General features: G+C 43.5%; 1 protein-coding gene across 1 annotated transcript; it reads right to left on the bottom strand.

Annotated features, from left to right (window-relative positions):
- Positions 1 to 2,167: 2,167 nt before the first annotated feature.
- LOC310989761 (scavenger receptor cysteine-rich type 1 protein M130-like) lies at positions 2,168 to 16,452 on the bottom strand (the record flags this gene model as incomplete). Its single annotated transcript, XM_083976908.1, has 12 exons — positions 2,168 to 2,178; positions 5,440 to 5,721; positions 5,810 to 6,124; positions 7,072 to 7,365; positions 7,454 to 7,768; positions 8,821 to 9,102; positions 9,191 to 9,505; positions 10,405 to 10,695; positions 10,784 to 11,098; positions 12,712 to 12,972; positions 13,692 to 13,724; positions 16,392 to 16,452. 12 exons carry the CDS (start codon positions 16,450 to 16,452, stop codon positions 2,168 to 2,170), a joined length of 2,775 nt encoding a protein of 924 aa, XP_083833034.1.
- Positions 16,453 to 16,708: the final 256 nt, after the last annotated feature.

Below are 16,708 nucleotides of genomic sequence, written 5' to 3'. Positions count from 1 at the left end.
ATGTTAACAGTCAGACATAGAGCTTTCTTCATTATTTAGGGTTAGGGTTAGAGAATGACAGAGAATGACATACACATGACAGGGGAAGTAGCAGTTACACACGGGGACTGAGTTTACTGGTTGTTTGATAGACAACTGGGATATCTGGTCTTGGTACCTAGTGTAACTGTGATAGTCTGATATCTGGTCTTGGTACCTAGTGTAACTGTGGTAGTCAGATATCTGGTCTTGGTACCTAGTGTAACTGTGATAGTCAGATATCTGGTCTTGGTACCTAGTGTAACTGTGGTAGTCAGATATCTGGTCTTGGTACCTAGTGTAACTGTGAGTCAGATATCTGGTCTTGGTACCTAGTGTAACTGTGAGTCAGATATCTGGTCTTGGTACCTAGTGTAACTGTGATAGTCAGATATCTGGTCTTGGTACCTAGTGTAACTGTGGTAGTCAGATATCTGGTCTTGGTACCTAGTGTAACTGTGAGTCAGATATCTGGTCTTGGTACCTAGTGTAACTGTGATAGTCAGATATCTGGTCTTGGTACCTAGTGTAACTGTGGTAGTCAGATATCTGGTCTTGGTACCTAGTGTAACTGTGATAGTCAGATATCTGGTCTTGGTACCTAGTGTAACTGTGGTAGTCAGATAATGAAAGTTGATTTGTTGAAAATGTTGAGATATTAAATGTCTTGTTTTCGGGTCAATTCTGGCAGGAAGTCACACAAAGAAACACTAGAAAATCTGGTCAATTTTCAAAATAAAAGCAATTTTCAAAATAAAATACAGAGATTGACAAATACCAGAGTCCAATGTGTGTAAGTTTGTAGCCTATTTGTGTTTTTTAATCTAAACAGAGCGTGAGAGAGGAACACACACACCGACACACATACACATAGGCTACACACATACACACACACAGCTGAGGGGCAGAAGCGTTTGTCGACCGGCGCGGAGAAATAAGCGTCTGTGAACAGGAGGGCTGCCTTTTTGTTCGGCGGCCGATGAGAACCCGGCGCAACGATGTGTTGTGGAAGTGACGAACACGTCCAGACAAGTTCCTCGGTGCTAGTGCTACCATGATGTGCTACTGCCAAGTAGCCTACGGGTCATTCAATGGGCCAAATTTAAAATGCTTGCGCATTGAATTGCCACTCAGAATGTCAGAATTAATTGCGTTCATTTTTATAACACAGTAATTTGCAGTGTAATTCATTAATCTAATTAACGTGTTAAACTGACAGACCTAGTTACTGAACATTTCTGTCTCCACAACAAAGGAAGGAAGACACTGAACCTGACTGTCACTGATGATGTCACTGATGGACTCACCTGAACAGGTGATCTCCACGGTGGAGGAAGAGGAAAGTGATGATGATGATGATGAACACTCCTTCAGGGTAGATCCAGACTGAACACAGTCAGTGTTGATCCACCACACAGACCTCCTTGAGGACTCCTCTCTTCTTCTTATTGAAACAGCAGAGCCACAGTCCAGATCTCTACAGGCTACAGATGCTTCCTTCAGGTCCCAGTAGTTCCAGTTGCTGTCCACTTTGATCCTGACCTTTATTTACTGTCATATCAACTTTAAACTCATCAGTATGTGTCCAGAAATGAGTTCCTTCTGTCCCCAACTCAACCATTAAAGAAACTCACAGTCCAGCTCTTGAGTCAAAGACTCAAGTCAACCAACCAACTAGGGCTGACCTCCAAAAGTCGACTATTCGACGATTCGATTCGGAGGGGTCTGATTCGACTATGAACCTCGTAGTCGAATCTAACCAAGACCATACCATTCTGACTATATGGGGGTGCCCACGGCTGCTGAGCATAAATTGTTACATAGAATGTCTTTTTTTGTTATAAAAAGACTATTTTGATACAAAATCTGCACACTTTCTTTTAATAAAGAGTTCAAAATTATGTGTGAGTTTAAACGGTAGTCTTAGCTTCTTACTACGTATTAATAAATCACCCACTGCAGTTGCACAAATGAGCGGAGTTTTTTTTTTTTTTTTCAAATGAGCGGAGGTGAGCAGTAGGACCGTCAAAGTCACGGTACTCAGAAGTGACTGCAGAACACTCACTGAGTGGCAAAAAGACGAGGGGCAGAGCTGCCAAAGTTTAAAATCAAGGAAGTCTGACAGTCTAACTTTGTAGCATTTACAGTATCATGCATGACCTAACAGAACAGCAAAAGTTTGAGGATACATCTGACTTTGACCGAGTTACATTCAAGAACCTGCTTTCAATCGCGGAAAATAAATTAACTCCAGCGGTGATTTTTTTTCGATGGATCAGCTGTGTTTACCGTTTCAAGTGTCAATAGTTCTGATGGTTAGACAGATGAATTAGTCTCTAAGACATCCTGAAGTTTGACATGTCAGAGTTTTTCAGAAGAGGAACTTGTTTTTTTTCCGACTTCCGAGTTGTCATGAACGCACCATAAGTGTCGGGAGTCACAGCTGTAATCTCGTCCCTCTGCAGCCTGTCTGTCTCTCTGCCGGTGCCGCGGTCACACTCTGTGTGTTACAGGATTGATTAACGTAATGTACGGATTGTCGAGTCCTTCTGACCTCAGTTTGTTTTGATACTACATGTTTTACCCGGTTTCTCTGTGTCCACGACCACCGCTATCCTTCACCACGTTGTGGGGATGTTTGATTTGCCACTCAGTCCGAGCAAAAGGAGCGCTGTCCAGGGCAACGTGACATAAACGCATACCCTGGCTCACAATGGCTACTAAAAATCATCCAAAGTGTGGAAAATAAATAAAGGTATTTGTTTTACACCTACCATATTTTTGGGGTGTTTTAGCTCTTTTGTTTGAAACGGGAAAAAGTCGCAAATTTGCTGCTATCTAAAAAAAAAAAAAAGGTTCGACGATCAGTCGACTACGGCAAAATCTGACGAATCAGATTCGACTATGAAAATCCTTAGTCGAAAACAGCCCTACAACCAACAGTCTGGACTTCAACATAATGATAATAATAATAATGGATTACAAAACAACGTTTTTTTTAATTGATAACTATTTGTGACTCGGATTTATTGATTGAATTTGGGTTGAAGCTATTATTTATTTGGTTTGTTCTTAGTAATAAATGTTGTCAAATTAAATGGCATATCATTATACAGTCATTTTTTAACTGTTGACATTAAGGGCCTCCAAATAACATTTTGCTTAGGGCCCCAATTTGGCCAGCAGCTGCCCTGGTCTCTGACGTCTTTACAGCAGAAATAAACCAGAGAGAAATCTGTCAAACTCTGAAGAATGAGATCTGTCAGAGATGATGAGCTCAAAGAGACTGAAGGGTTTAAACTGTTGATGTTAAAGAAAATAATGATGCAGAGGAATGAGAGGAAGACGACTCACTACAGTGAAGGCTTCCTATAGGACAGTGGTCACCAACCTTTTTAGGCCCGAGATCCCTGACCTCAACCTTGGTGACAGGCAAGATCTACCTATTGAAACGTTGAGAGTAAACAACGGTCCAGATTGTATTTATAATTTGAGGCATTTTATCAAGCCTAACTGTAATTGAATTACATCAAACAGAAAGGTTGAGCTTTCAAATTGATGCCACCAAGAATTGCTATAACTGTAAGCCCATCCCTGTCTTGATAATAATTCACATTATACTTAATTCATAATAACTTAATTTCAGTCCATCACAAAAAATAAAGGCATGTAGCTTATTTCCCATCACTATGAGGAAATTTGTTAATAGTAAACAATAAAGGGAAAAAAACAGATCATACTAACTCAGTGGTTCCCAAACTTTCTCTGCTGGGCCCCCCTTTGGCTGATAAGAAAATTTCCACTTTTTTGTGTAGCAATATTCCTACAGTAGTGATTCCATCAACGTCAGGACAATTAAGGGAAAACCCTGCCTTCACCTCCCAAATGACAGCTGTCAGATGAGCCAACTTTCCAGGTTGTGTGTGCGTTTATGTCAGTATCTAAACAGCGCGCACAAGATGAACACACACAGAATCGCCGCGAAGCACCGAGGATCGGAGCCCTTTGACGTTAACGATTGTGTCGTTCACATCAGTTCACAGCAGCGCCACGGCGCGCGAGCCGCGAGCGATCCTGTCAAGCTGGGCAGGAAGTCGCACAAAGAAACAGCGAGAGAATCCGGTTAATTTTCAAAATAAAACACAATTGATAAATGTAATGATGTGAACGGGAGGGCTCCGGCTCGTCCATGATTTACTCGGAGCTTCGCAGCGATTCCGCAGCCGGTTTACCGCGCCCCCCAGTTTGGTAACCACAGTATTAAGTGTTACGTTTATCAAGTGAAGCTTTATGCAAGTTACAACATTATCAGTATCAGAAAGAACTGTAATGTGCTGACAAAATTCTCAGCCAGTGCAGCTGCAGCTGCGTGTCCTCATGCAGCATCAACGCCATCAAAAGGCAAAACTGTTGCTTGTGTCAGTGTGATGGCTGTGACTGAGCACTGTGAGTGTCTTGTAGTTTTGCTCATAACACACAGCCAGGTGCATGTCAGTCGTCTGCGCGGACCCATAGCGCACCTCCTCGGACATGTCCGTGCAAAGCTTTTTACTACCGCACCAGTGCCGCACAAACGTTGATATGTCCAGTTGATAACTGCCGGGCGCCGGCCACACTTTGCTCGGACTCGGAGCAGCCGGTGACCAGAACCTTCAACGTAACAACCACTCTCTGTGCAGCACTGATCGACTGTGCGTTCCTCTGTTTTCTTATCTCATTGGTTAATTTAATGCAGCGCTTAGAAAAAGGAAAAAAAAGCAAGCCGAACATCAATCGGGCATAATGTGTTTCTGAACTCATTTTTCCGGTATTATCAAGATCGACTGGGACAGTCTCCAAGATCGACCAGTAGATCAGCTGAACTGCATCAAAGTATGAAAGTTGATTTGTTGAAAATGTTGAGATATTAAATGTCTTGTTTTCGTGTCAATTCTGGCAGGAAGTCACACAAAGAAACACTAGAAAATCCGGTCAATTTTCAAAATAAAATACAGAGATTGACAAATACCAGAGTCCAAAGTGTGTATGTTTGTAGCCTATTTGTGTTTATTAATCTAAACAGAGCGTGAGAGAGGAACACACACACCGACACACATACACATAGGCTACACACATACACACACACAGCTGAGGGGCAGAAGCACTTGTTCCTCGGTGCTAGTGCTACCATGATGTGCCACTGCCAAGTAGCCTACAGGTCATTCAATGGGCCAAATTTAAAATGCCCGCACATTGAATTGCCACTCAGAATCTCAGAATTAATTGAGTTAATTTTTATAACACGTTAATTTGCAGTGTAATTCATTAATCTAATTAACGTGTTAAACTGACAGACCTAGTTACTGAACATTTCTGTCTCCACAACAAAGGAAGGAAGACACTGAACCTGACTGTCACTGATGATGTCACTGATGGACTCACCTGAACAGGTGATCTCCACGGTGGAGGGAGAGGAATCTGATGATGAACACTCCCTCAGGGTAGATCCAGACTGAACACAGTCAGTGTTGATCCTCCACACAGACCTCACTGAGGACTCCTCTCTTCCTCTTATTGAAACAGCAGAGCCACAGTCCAGATCTCTACAGGCTACAGATGCTGCCTTCAGGTTCCATTTCCAGTTGTCCACTGGTCTCCACTCTCCTCGTTTCAGCTGCAGTTGACCTGCACAGCGACTGGCTCCTCCCACCAACCTGACAGGCTCTGAACACAGAGAAGAGAGTGAAGAGTAAAAGAAGTGAGTTTGATTCAAACAGAAATGAACAAATCCAACCTGTAGCTCCACTTGTACCTGAGCAGGTGAGTCCAACAGCTTTGCCAGGTGAGCAGCTGGTTCTAGTTGAGTCTGAGCTTCTACAGTCCAGGAGAGCTGACTCGTTGCCTCCACACTGGAACTCTTTGGTCCACATTGGAGCCTCCACTGCTCCATAGAGCGCCCCCTGGAGGACTGAAGGAGCCCCACAGCCAAGCTCCCTACAGACCACCTCTGCATCCTGCTGGTCAAAGTCATCTTCACACACTGAGGACCACCACTGGTCAGACTGGTTGGACTTGACCTCCAGTCTGCCTGAACACAGACTGGTCCCATTCACCAGCCTGACAGAGTCTGCAGAGAGAGACACAACATTTAAACTTTGACCCTGACCTTTATTTACTGTCATATCAACTTTAAAGTCATCAGCATGTGTCCAGAAATGAGTTCCCTCTCTGTCCCCAACTCAACCATTAAAGAGACTAAAGGGTTAAAACAGTTGATGTTAAAGAAAATAATGAAGCAGAGGAATGAGAGGAAGACGACTCACTACAGTGAAGGCTTCCTATAGGACATAGAGCTTTCTTCATTATTTACCATACATGAGGTCTGTTCCTCTCCAGCACTGACCAGGGGGCTGCCTACACCTGTACATGCAGGAAGCCCATGGGGGGGGGGGGGGGGGGGGGGGGGGGGGCTTTATAGTACTTTTAGATCAGCTGAACTGCATCAAAGTATGAAAGTTGATTTGTGGAAAATGTTGAGATATTGAATGTCTTGTTTTCGCGTCAATTCTGGCAGGAAGTCACACAAAGAAACACTAGAAAATCTGGTCAATTTTCAAAATAAAAGCAATTTTCAAAATAAAATACAGAGATTGACAAATACCAGAGTCCAAAGTGTGTACGTTTGTAGCCTATTTGTGTTTATTAATCTAAACAGAGCGTGAGAGCGGAACACACACACCGACACACATACACATAGGCTACACACATACACACACACAGCTGAGGGGCAGAAGCGCTTGTTCCTCGGTGCTAGTGCTACCATGATGTGCCACTGCCAAGTAGCCTACAGGTCATTCAATGGGCCAAATTTAAAATGCTTGCGCATTGAATTGCCACTCAGAATGTCAGAATTAATTGAGTTAATTTTTATAACACATTAATTTGCAGTGTAATTCATTAATCTAATTAACGTGTTAAACTGACAGACCTAGTTACTGAACATTTCTGTCTCCACAACAAAGGAAGGAAGACACTGAACCTGACTGTCACTGATGATGTCACTGATGGACTCACCTGAACAGGTGATCTCCACGGTGGAGGAAGAGGAATCTGATGATGAACACTCCTTCAGGGTAGATCCAGACTGAACACAGACAGGGTTGATCCTCCACACAGACCTCACTGAGGACTCATCTCTTCTTCTTATTGAAACAGCAGAGCCACAGTCCAGATCTCTACAGGCTACAGATGCTGCCTTCAGGTTCCAGTAGCTGTTGCTGTTGCTGCTGTCCACTGGTCTCCACTCTCCTAGTTTCACCTGCAGTTCACCTGCACAGCGACTGGCTCCTCCCACCAACCTGACAGGCTCTGAACACAGAGAAGAGAGTGAAGAGTAAAAGAAGTGAGTTTGATTCAAACAGAAATGAACAAATCCAACCTGTAGCTCCACTTGTACCTGAGCAGGTGAGTCCAACAGCTTTGCCAGGTGAGCAGCTGGTTCTAGTTGAGCCTGAGCTTCTACAGTCCAGGAGAGCTGACTCGTTGCCTCCACACTGGAACTCTTTGGTCCACATTGGAGCCTCCACTGCTCCATAGAGCGCCCCCTGGAGGACTGAAGGAGCCCCACAGCCAAGCTCCCTACAGACCACCTCTGCATCCTGCTGGTCAAAGTCATCTTCACACACTGAGGACCACCACTGGTCAGACTGGTTGGACTTGACCTCCAGTCTGCCTGAACACAGACTGGTCCCATTCACCAGCCTGACAGAGTCTGCAGAGAGAGACACAACATTTAAACTTTGACCCTGACCTTTATTTACTGTCATATCAACTTTAAAGTATCAGCATGTGTCCAGAAATGAGTTCCTTCTGTCCCCAACTCAACCATTAAAGACACTGAAGGGTTAAAACAGTTGATGTTAAAGAAAATAATGAAGCAGAGGAATGAGAGGAAGACGACTCACTACAGTGAAGGCTTCCTATAGGACATAGAGCTTTCTTCATTATTTACCATACATGAGGTCTGTTCCTCTCCAGCACTGACCAGGGGGCTGCCTACACCTGTACATGCAGGAAGCCCATGGGGGGGGGGGGGGGGGGGGGGCTTTATAGTACTTTTAGATCAGCTGAACTGCATCAAAGTATGAAAGTTGATTTGTTGAAAATGTTGAGATATTGAATGTCTTGTTTTCGCGTCAATTCTGGCAGGAAGTCACACAAAGAAACACTAGAAAATCTGGTCAATTTTCAAAATAAAAGCAATTTTCAAAATAAAATACAGAGATTGACAAATACCAGAGTCCAATGTGTGTATGTTTGTAGCCTATTTGTGTTTATTAATCTAAACAGAGCGTGAGAGAGGAACACACAACCGACACACATACACATAGGCTACACACATACACACACACAGCTGAGGGGCAGAAGCGTTTGTCGACCGGCGCGGAAAAATAAGCATCTGTGAACAGGAGGGCTGCCTTTTTGTTCGGCGGCCGATGAGAACCCGGCGCAACGATGTGATGTGGAAGTGACGAACACGTCCAGACAAGTTCCTCGGTGCTAGTGCTACCATGATGTGCTACTGCCAAGTAGCCTACGGGTCATTCAATGGGCCAAATTTAAAATGCTTGCGCATTGAATTGCCACTCAGAATGTCAGAATTAATTGAGTTAATTTTTATAACACAGTAATTTGCAGTGTAATTCATTAATCTAATTAACGTGTTAAACTGACAGACCTAGTTACTGAACATTTCTGTCTCCACAACAAAGGAAGGAAGACACTGAACCTGACTGTCACTGATGATGTCACTGATGGACTCACCTGAACAGGTGATCTCCACGGTGTAGTCAGAGGAATCTGATGATGAACACTCCTTCAGGGTAGATCCAGACTGAACACAGACAGGGTTGATCAACCACGCAGACCTCCCTGAGGACTCCTCTCTTCTTCTTATTGAAACAGCAGAGCCACAGTCCAGATCTCTACAGACTACAGATGCTGCCTTCAGGTTCCATTTCCAGTTGTCCACTGCTCTCCACTCTCCTAGTTTCAGCTGCAGTTCACCTGCACAGCGACTGGCTCCTCCCACCAACCTGACAGGCTCTGAACACAGAGAAGAGAGTGAAGAGTAAAAGAAGTGAGTTTGATTCAATCAGAAATGAACAAATCCAACCTGTAGCTCCACTTGTACCTGAGCAGGTGAGTCCAACAGCTTTGCCAGGTGAGCAGCTGGTTCTAGTTGAGTCTGAGCTTCTACAGTCCAGGAGAGCTGACTCGTTGCCTCCACACTGGAACTCTTTGGTCCACATTGGAGCCTCCACTGCTCCATAGAGCGCCCCCTGGAGGACTGAAGGAGCCCCACAGCCAAGCTCCCTACAGACCACCTCTGCATCCTGCTGGTCAAAGTCATCTTCACACACTGAGGACCACCACTGGTCAGACTGGTTGGACTTGACCTCCAGTCTGCCTGAACACAGACTGGTCCCATTCACCAGCCTGACAGAGTCTGCAGAGAGAGACACAACATTTAAACTTTGACCCTGACCTTTATTTACTGTCATATCAACTTTAAACTCATCAGCATGTGTCCAGAAATGAGTTCCTTCTCTGTCCCCAACACAACCATTAAAGAAACTCACAGTCCAGCTCTTGAGTCAAAGACTCAAGTCAACAGTCTGGACTTCAACATCTTCACAGAAACAACTTTACCATCATCAGTCAACCACCTCGTTAGTCCACTTTAACCTACAGGAGTTTCTAAAGAGTCATGTGATGTGATTTGCTGCAACAGATGAAATAAATTCATGAGGAGTGAAAAGGATTCACAGCGTCTCTGACGTCTTTACAGCAGAAATAAACCAGACAGAAATCTGTCAAACTCTGAAGAATGGGATCTGTCAGAGATGATGAGCTCAAAGAGACTGAAGGGTTAAAACTGTTGATGTTGAAGAAAATAATGAAGCAGAGGAATGAGAGGAAGACGACTCACTACAGTGAAGGCTTCCTATAGGACATAGAGCTTTCTTCATTATTTACCATACATGAGGTCTGTTCCTCTCCAGCACTGACCAGGGGGCTGCCTACACCTGTACATGCAGGAAGCCCATGGGGGGGGGGGCTGCTTTATAGTACTTTTAGATCAGCTGAACTGCATCAAAGTATGAAAGTTGATTTGTTGAAAATGTTTTCCTACATCTCCAAACTGTCTAAATGGAAGTGGAAAGTGGAAGTTGACTTCTTGACTAAAGTCGATGATGTAACATGTTGAGATATTAAATGTCTTGTTTTCAGACCTTCACTCACTTAGATACAAAAAGAACAAGTTACTGAACATTTCTGTCTCCACAACAAAGTAAGGAAGACACTGAACCTGACTGTCACTGATGATGTCACTGATGGACTCACCTGAACAGGTGATCTCCACGGAGGAGGAAGAGGAAAGTGATGTTGATGAATATGAACACTCCCTCAGGGTAGATCCAGACTGAACACAGTCAGTGTTGATCCACCACGCAGACCTCTTTGAGGACTCATGTCTTCCTCTTATTGAAACAGCAGAGCCACAATCCAGATCTCTACAGGCTACAGATGCTGCCTTCAGGTTCCAGTTCCTGCTGTCCACTGGTGTCCACTCTCCTAGTTTCAGCTGCAGTTCACCTGCACAGCGACTGGCTCCTCCCACCAACCTGACAGGCTCTGAACACAGAGAAGAGAGTGAAGAGTAAAAGAAGTGAGTTTGATTCAAACAGAAATGAACAAATCCAACCTGTAGCTCCACTTGTACCTGAGCAGGTGAGTCCAACAGCTTTGCCAGGTGAGCAGCTGGTTCTAGTTGAGCCTGAGCTTCTACAGTCCAGGAGAGCTGACTCGTTGCCTCCACACTGGAACTCTTTGGTCCACATTGGAGCCTCCACTGCTCCATAGAGCGCCCCCTGGAGGACTGAAGGAGCCCCACAGCCAAGCTCCCTACAGACCACCTCTGCATCCTGCTGGTCAAAGTCATCTTCACACACTGAGGACCACCACTGGTCAGACTGGTTGGACTTGACCTCCAGTCTGCCTGAACACAGACTGGTCCCATTCACCAGCCTGACAGAGTCTGCAGAGAGAGACACAACATTTAAACTTTGACCCTGACCTTTATTTACTGTCATATCAACTTTAAACTCATCAGCTGTGTGTGTCTGTTCCTCTGACGTCTAGGAGCCACTGGCCTCACCAAGACGCCTCTCTAAAAACAGACGTTTTGGAAGGCGGGAACACTGATGGCGTGTTACTGAAGAGGCATGAACAGTGGATGAACACCGTCGAGCTGCTCTCTATCTCGCTCCCCATTGGACAGTGACCTCACGTCTGACGGATTCATTTGCATAAAGTTGAGCTGCGGTCAAGTCTGAGGAAAGGGGCTTGGACTTTTGACGTGTGTATTTTCAAAATGTGGCCTGATGGAACCGTTTTTCCAGGATTTTTAAATATCAGTTGTTTTTATTTAATTTTTTTCTCTCTGGGGAATAAGTTCAAGATAAAACACCAGTTATAATGGTGAAGTTAAATTTACATAAATAACAGCGTCTTTTTTACTAAGTTTGGCCCTTAATGCAATAAAGGCATTTTAATATTTATATTCAAGATGAATGCCTTGGTATTTTCTCTTTTTTTCTTATTACATAAATAATACTTTAAGATAAATAAGATATTACAATGTACAAATAAATTCAGTTTAAAATGTGTGACTTATTAAATATAATAAGACTTAAACCTCTGGGTGGAGCTGAGCATGTGGAAGAAGGAGGAGCTGAGAGTTAATGGCGTGGAGTCGACAGCAGTGGACTGTGTGTGGTAAGCAGTGTTGTGCTAGTTACTGAAAAATAGTAACTAGTTACAGTTACTAGTTACTTCATTAAAAAAGTAACTCAGTTACTTAAACCAAAAAGTAATGCGTTACTGAAAAAGTAACTTTTTCATTACTTTAAAACGTTTTTTTTTCCAATGCTCCCATTAAATAAAGGTTGATTGAATTTAACCTCATTTCAGTTCTGTACTGATGCCGATGAAAGAACGTGTTTTTATCTGTAAAATTTTACCCACTTAAATTTCACTCACTTAAAGCAGAAGTAAGTGATATATTTGTGTTAATCTAAGTCTTAAATAGTTGTATCTTCCGACAGCAATCACTTCTATAGAGTGTTTGGTCTGAAACACGGGTCTCTCAGTCCCTCTGCTCTGCTCTGAGCCCAGGAGAAAACTTTCCTTGTATCCTACAACCTTTATCCAATGAGGAGAGAGAACGGCATGCAGGGCTGTGTGTGCAGCCAAGGAACGCTGTGAATGTGGTGACGTAGGGACGAGGACTGTTATGGTGCGTTCAAGGAAACTCGTGTTTTTCCGACCTGTGAAGTAGTACCAGTTCGATCTGGTACGAGTTCACCGGTCAGAAGTTACGAGTGGCCGTTATAGTGACTTTCACCGGTAAACAGGTTGGAAAAACACGAGTGGGTTGCCTGGAACGCTACAAAGTCGTAAGTTGTGACTTGAAGCTGTAATTTACGATTTCAAAAGCCTGCCTGGAACGCAGCATTAGCCAAAACGACTGGACCACTTACTTCTGCTTTAAATACTAAAGGAACAAGTTACTGAACATTTCTGTCTCCACAACAAAGGAAGGAAGACACTGAACCTGACTGTCACTGATGATGTCACTGATGGACTCACCTGAACAGGTGATCTCCACGGTGGAGGAAGAGTAAAATGATGATGATGATGATGATGAACACTCCTTCAGGGTAAATCCAGACTGAACACAGTCAGTGTTGATCCACCACACAGACCTCCCTGAGGACTCCTTTCTTCCTCTTGTTGAAACAGCAGAGCCACAGTCCAGATCTCTACAGGCTACAGATGCTGCCTTCAGGTTCCAGTAGAAGTAGCTGCTGTCCACTGGTCTCCACTCTCCTAGTTTCAGCTGCAGGTCACCTGCACAGCGACTGGCTCCTCCCACCAACCTGACAGGCTCTGAACACAGAGAAGAGAGTGAAGAGTAAAAGAAGTGAGTTTGATTCAAACAGAAATGAACAAATCCAACCTGTAGCTCCACTTGTACCTGAGCAGGTGAAGATTAATTACTTTGGCTCCATCTTGTGGTAACATGAAGAATGACACTGATATAAAACAATGACAACAAGAGAGTTGCTATTACAATGTACATTTAAGTCACAACCTCTGACACAAGGAGCAAAGGAGCAGCCTTCATCTCACTGAGCTGATTGGGAAGCAGCCTCGCGGTGCGCGCTCCCTCACATGCACGTCCAGAGAGAGAGAGAGAGAGAAGTACAAGCTCATCGATAACTCTGTGTGCCGCACATAGATGAGACGTGACAGTGGAGCGACTTAAACCTCTGTGACAGACTCAGCTGATCTGGAGGCTCAGTAAGTCAGTACAGTTGGTTGAGATGATCCTACTCTCCTATTCACTCTATATCAGGACGGTCAGTAACCCTTGTAAACTATCCTTATTGAAATACATCTACTTCTTTACTTTTTCACTCTAGGAACTCATTTTAAATGTAAAGGAGATGGTCTGTGACCAGGAAGGTGAAGGACCATCAGCTGGTGATCAGTGTTGACAGTGAAATCATTTCACCACACTCATCCATCCACCAGCACCTTCATGTGTCCTCATCCTCTCTGTTTACCTGTGGAGCTGTGTCTTCCTTCAGCCCAGAGTCCTGAGGAGAAAACCAGAGAGGAGACATCAGTGAGGTCTGTGAAGACAGCCACGTCACTAAGAAGCAGAAACAGTCGCACCATCACACAGGTTAGGAACAAGTCATTCTGAAGTTGCTCTTAAGGAATTTCTTCAGACAACTGTCAGACTAATGGAGGTTCTTAGACTTAGAGCAGAAATAGCTGCGTGCTTTTCTTCTTTTCAAGTATATTTTTGGGGCTTTTTGCTCTTTAATTGATAGCGTAGCCAGGAGAGAGAGGAAACGGGGAAGCAGAGAGAGGGGGAATGACTCGCAGCAAAGGGCCACCAGAGTCAGGATTCGATCCAGAGCCGGCTGCAGTGAGGATTGTAGCTTCCAACATGATTCCTTAGTCTCTGCAGGGACGTGCACATGATTATAGAGGGACAGTATGTATGCATACACAGCGCGTGTGTGCGTTTTTCAGGCCAATAACAAAATAAATGAATCAAGTTAAATGACAGTTAGTGTTTAGTCTGTAGAGAAAGTCTGCACACCTACAGGACTGCATCAACATGCTGATCTCAATGATTTGTTGACGTAGCATAGCTAACGTAGCCTGACACCTATATTAGTGAGACAATGAGCTGGACCAAAACCTCCTGAAACCAAGTCATGACTTCTCAACTGGTAGGTTCAGGCTAACATGGTATTTTTTCCAAGGTGCACATTAACATGGCTTGCATAACAAACAAAAAAATCATGGGAGTGCAAGTGGAAACTAGAAGTACAGGCTACACAACTAAAATGTGACACAACCAAGAAGTGACTACTGTGACTGCTGCTGTGAATGTTTCTACAGGAGGAACAGCAGCAACGTCACAATAAACTCAACATCTGGAAACTAATTCACATAGTCAGTGAAATCAAGCTGAGTGAGTGATTCCTCCTGTTGCTGCTGCTGTTCACTACATTCAGGTGATGTTAGACAGAGGAGGGGGGCTTAACTCTTATTAACAAGCAGATAAACAAACACAAATGGGCACTCTTCTGAAATATGACTCGTATTTAAGTACGGACTGCCGCAGTTTGGACCAACTGCAGACCACAAAGGCTCTTTTTGGGCAGCCCTGATAAAAGCACATTACAATAGTCTAACCTGAAAGTCACAAAGGCATGAATCATTTATTTTTAATGATGTAAGAGTCTCTGCATCTTTCAATGAGAGGATAGACCTGATCTCAGGGATTCTTCTGAGGTGATAAAAGGCCACTGTTGTTGTCACCTCCTTTACATGAGACTCAAATGAAAGGGTCTGATCAAAGACCACTCCAAGATTTTTTACCTCATCATTTATAACACACAAAGGTTTAAAGTAGGACTATCTCAAATTCTAATACTTTATTCGGCCACTAGATGGGGCCGGTGGTGCAGCGTATCAGATATAAACATCCTCGTCCTCTTTACACAGCGAGCCGTTCAGGAGGCGGAGCTAAGCGCCGGGCCGGCTTGTCTCATCACAAAAAGGAATTCTGCATTTGCTCCACAGACACCACACCGTTGGCTATAGGTTGTGTACAGATAGTTAATGCTCCCCTGGACTTATTTATGCATATTTCAGTTGTTTTTATTGCTATTACTGCTGTATTTGTGATAGTGCTACTTTAAGTCGCTCCACTGTCACGTCTCATCTAGTATGTGCAGCACACATGGACTTCTCTCTTTCTCTCTCTCAATTTCAATAAGCTTTATGACTGTATATACAATATTGCCAAAGTGTTACAACACTAGAACAAGAATACATGAATAAATTAATTATAATAATCATAAACAGAACAAAACAGTATCAGTTAGTTGACAGTGTAAATATCAGTTTGCAGGTAAAACCCAATCAGGAGCAGCTGCTCAGCTCTCTCTCTCAGCCCCTCCCTCAGTGAAAGACAGAGCGGAGCAGCAGCGGCTTTAGGCTCAACACACACACACACACACACACACACACACACACACACACACACACACACACACACACACACACACACACACAGCGTGACACGGTATTACAAGGAAATGTATACGGTAGATAACCGTGGCATTTTTATACCACTGCTTTTTACATCCCCATGCACAACAGGAATTCATTTATTTATTAAAAACACATAAAAATGTGTGAAAATATGTGACTTTGCGCCCTATGTGTGCATGTGCATGGTCTCTGGTGACATAGTATTGGGTGGCTTAATTCTTACATAGCCTATAGCTTCTTTAGTAGTGTTAATGCTCATAAAATAATTAAAATAATTTTTAAAAACATTGTAAATTATAAGAAAATTGTTCTAATTCCAAATCATATACCATTATACACATTTAGAACAGAAGAAAACATAATAATCAATTATTTTGCACAAGTATCAGCTCTCAATTGTGCATGCAAACGTTAATGCTCTCCTGATCAAAATGTCTGTTAATGTGTTAAACAGTTCATGATTTCCAAAAGACATAAAGTGAAACATGAAACACTCTTTTTCAATATTTTAATCAAAAACTCACTTGTTGCATCATTGCGTAACCAAGTGTTTTCTTTTGTTTATGCTGTTATATGCTGTTCTTTATGTAAAGCACATTGAGTTGCCTTGGTATGAAATGCGCTATATAAATGAAGATGCCTTGCCCTTAACTCCCCTGTAATTCAACACTGTCCCTCAGTCCTACCTGAGCTCCACAGCAGCAGCAGCAGCAGCAGGTGATCCATGTCCATGTAGTCTGTCTTCATCTCTGTCTCCTCTCTGACTGCTGGACTCGTCCTCTGCTGCTCTCTTAACCTCAGCTTTTATCTCCTCACCATCTCATGTCACTACATCTTATTTAACGTGGCATGACTTGTTATTTCCTGAAAGACGGTTTCACAGAAACACATCTGTGGCTTTATCAGGAACTCAACTCAACTCAATGCACACATATAGTTCACCTGCTGCATATTGAGTCACAGATCAGACCCTTTAATGAAGATTTAAACTCAAAGAAATCCA

The sequence above is a fragment of the Trachurus trachurus genome (assembly GCF_905171665.1).
Source record: "Trachurus trachurus genome assembly, chromosome: 8".
In the NCBI taxonomy this organism is placed as follows: Eukaryota; Metazoa; Chordata; class Actinopteri; order Carangiformes; family Carangidae; genus Trachurus; species Trachurus trachurus.
The sequence above is the reverse complement of the archived record's forward strand: the minus strand, read 5'-3'. Positions and strand labels throughout refer to the sequence as shown.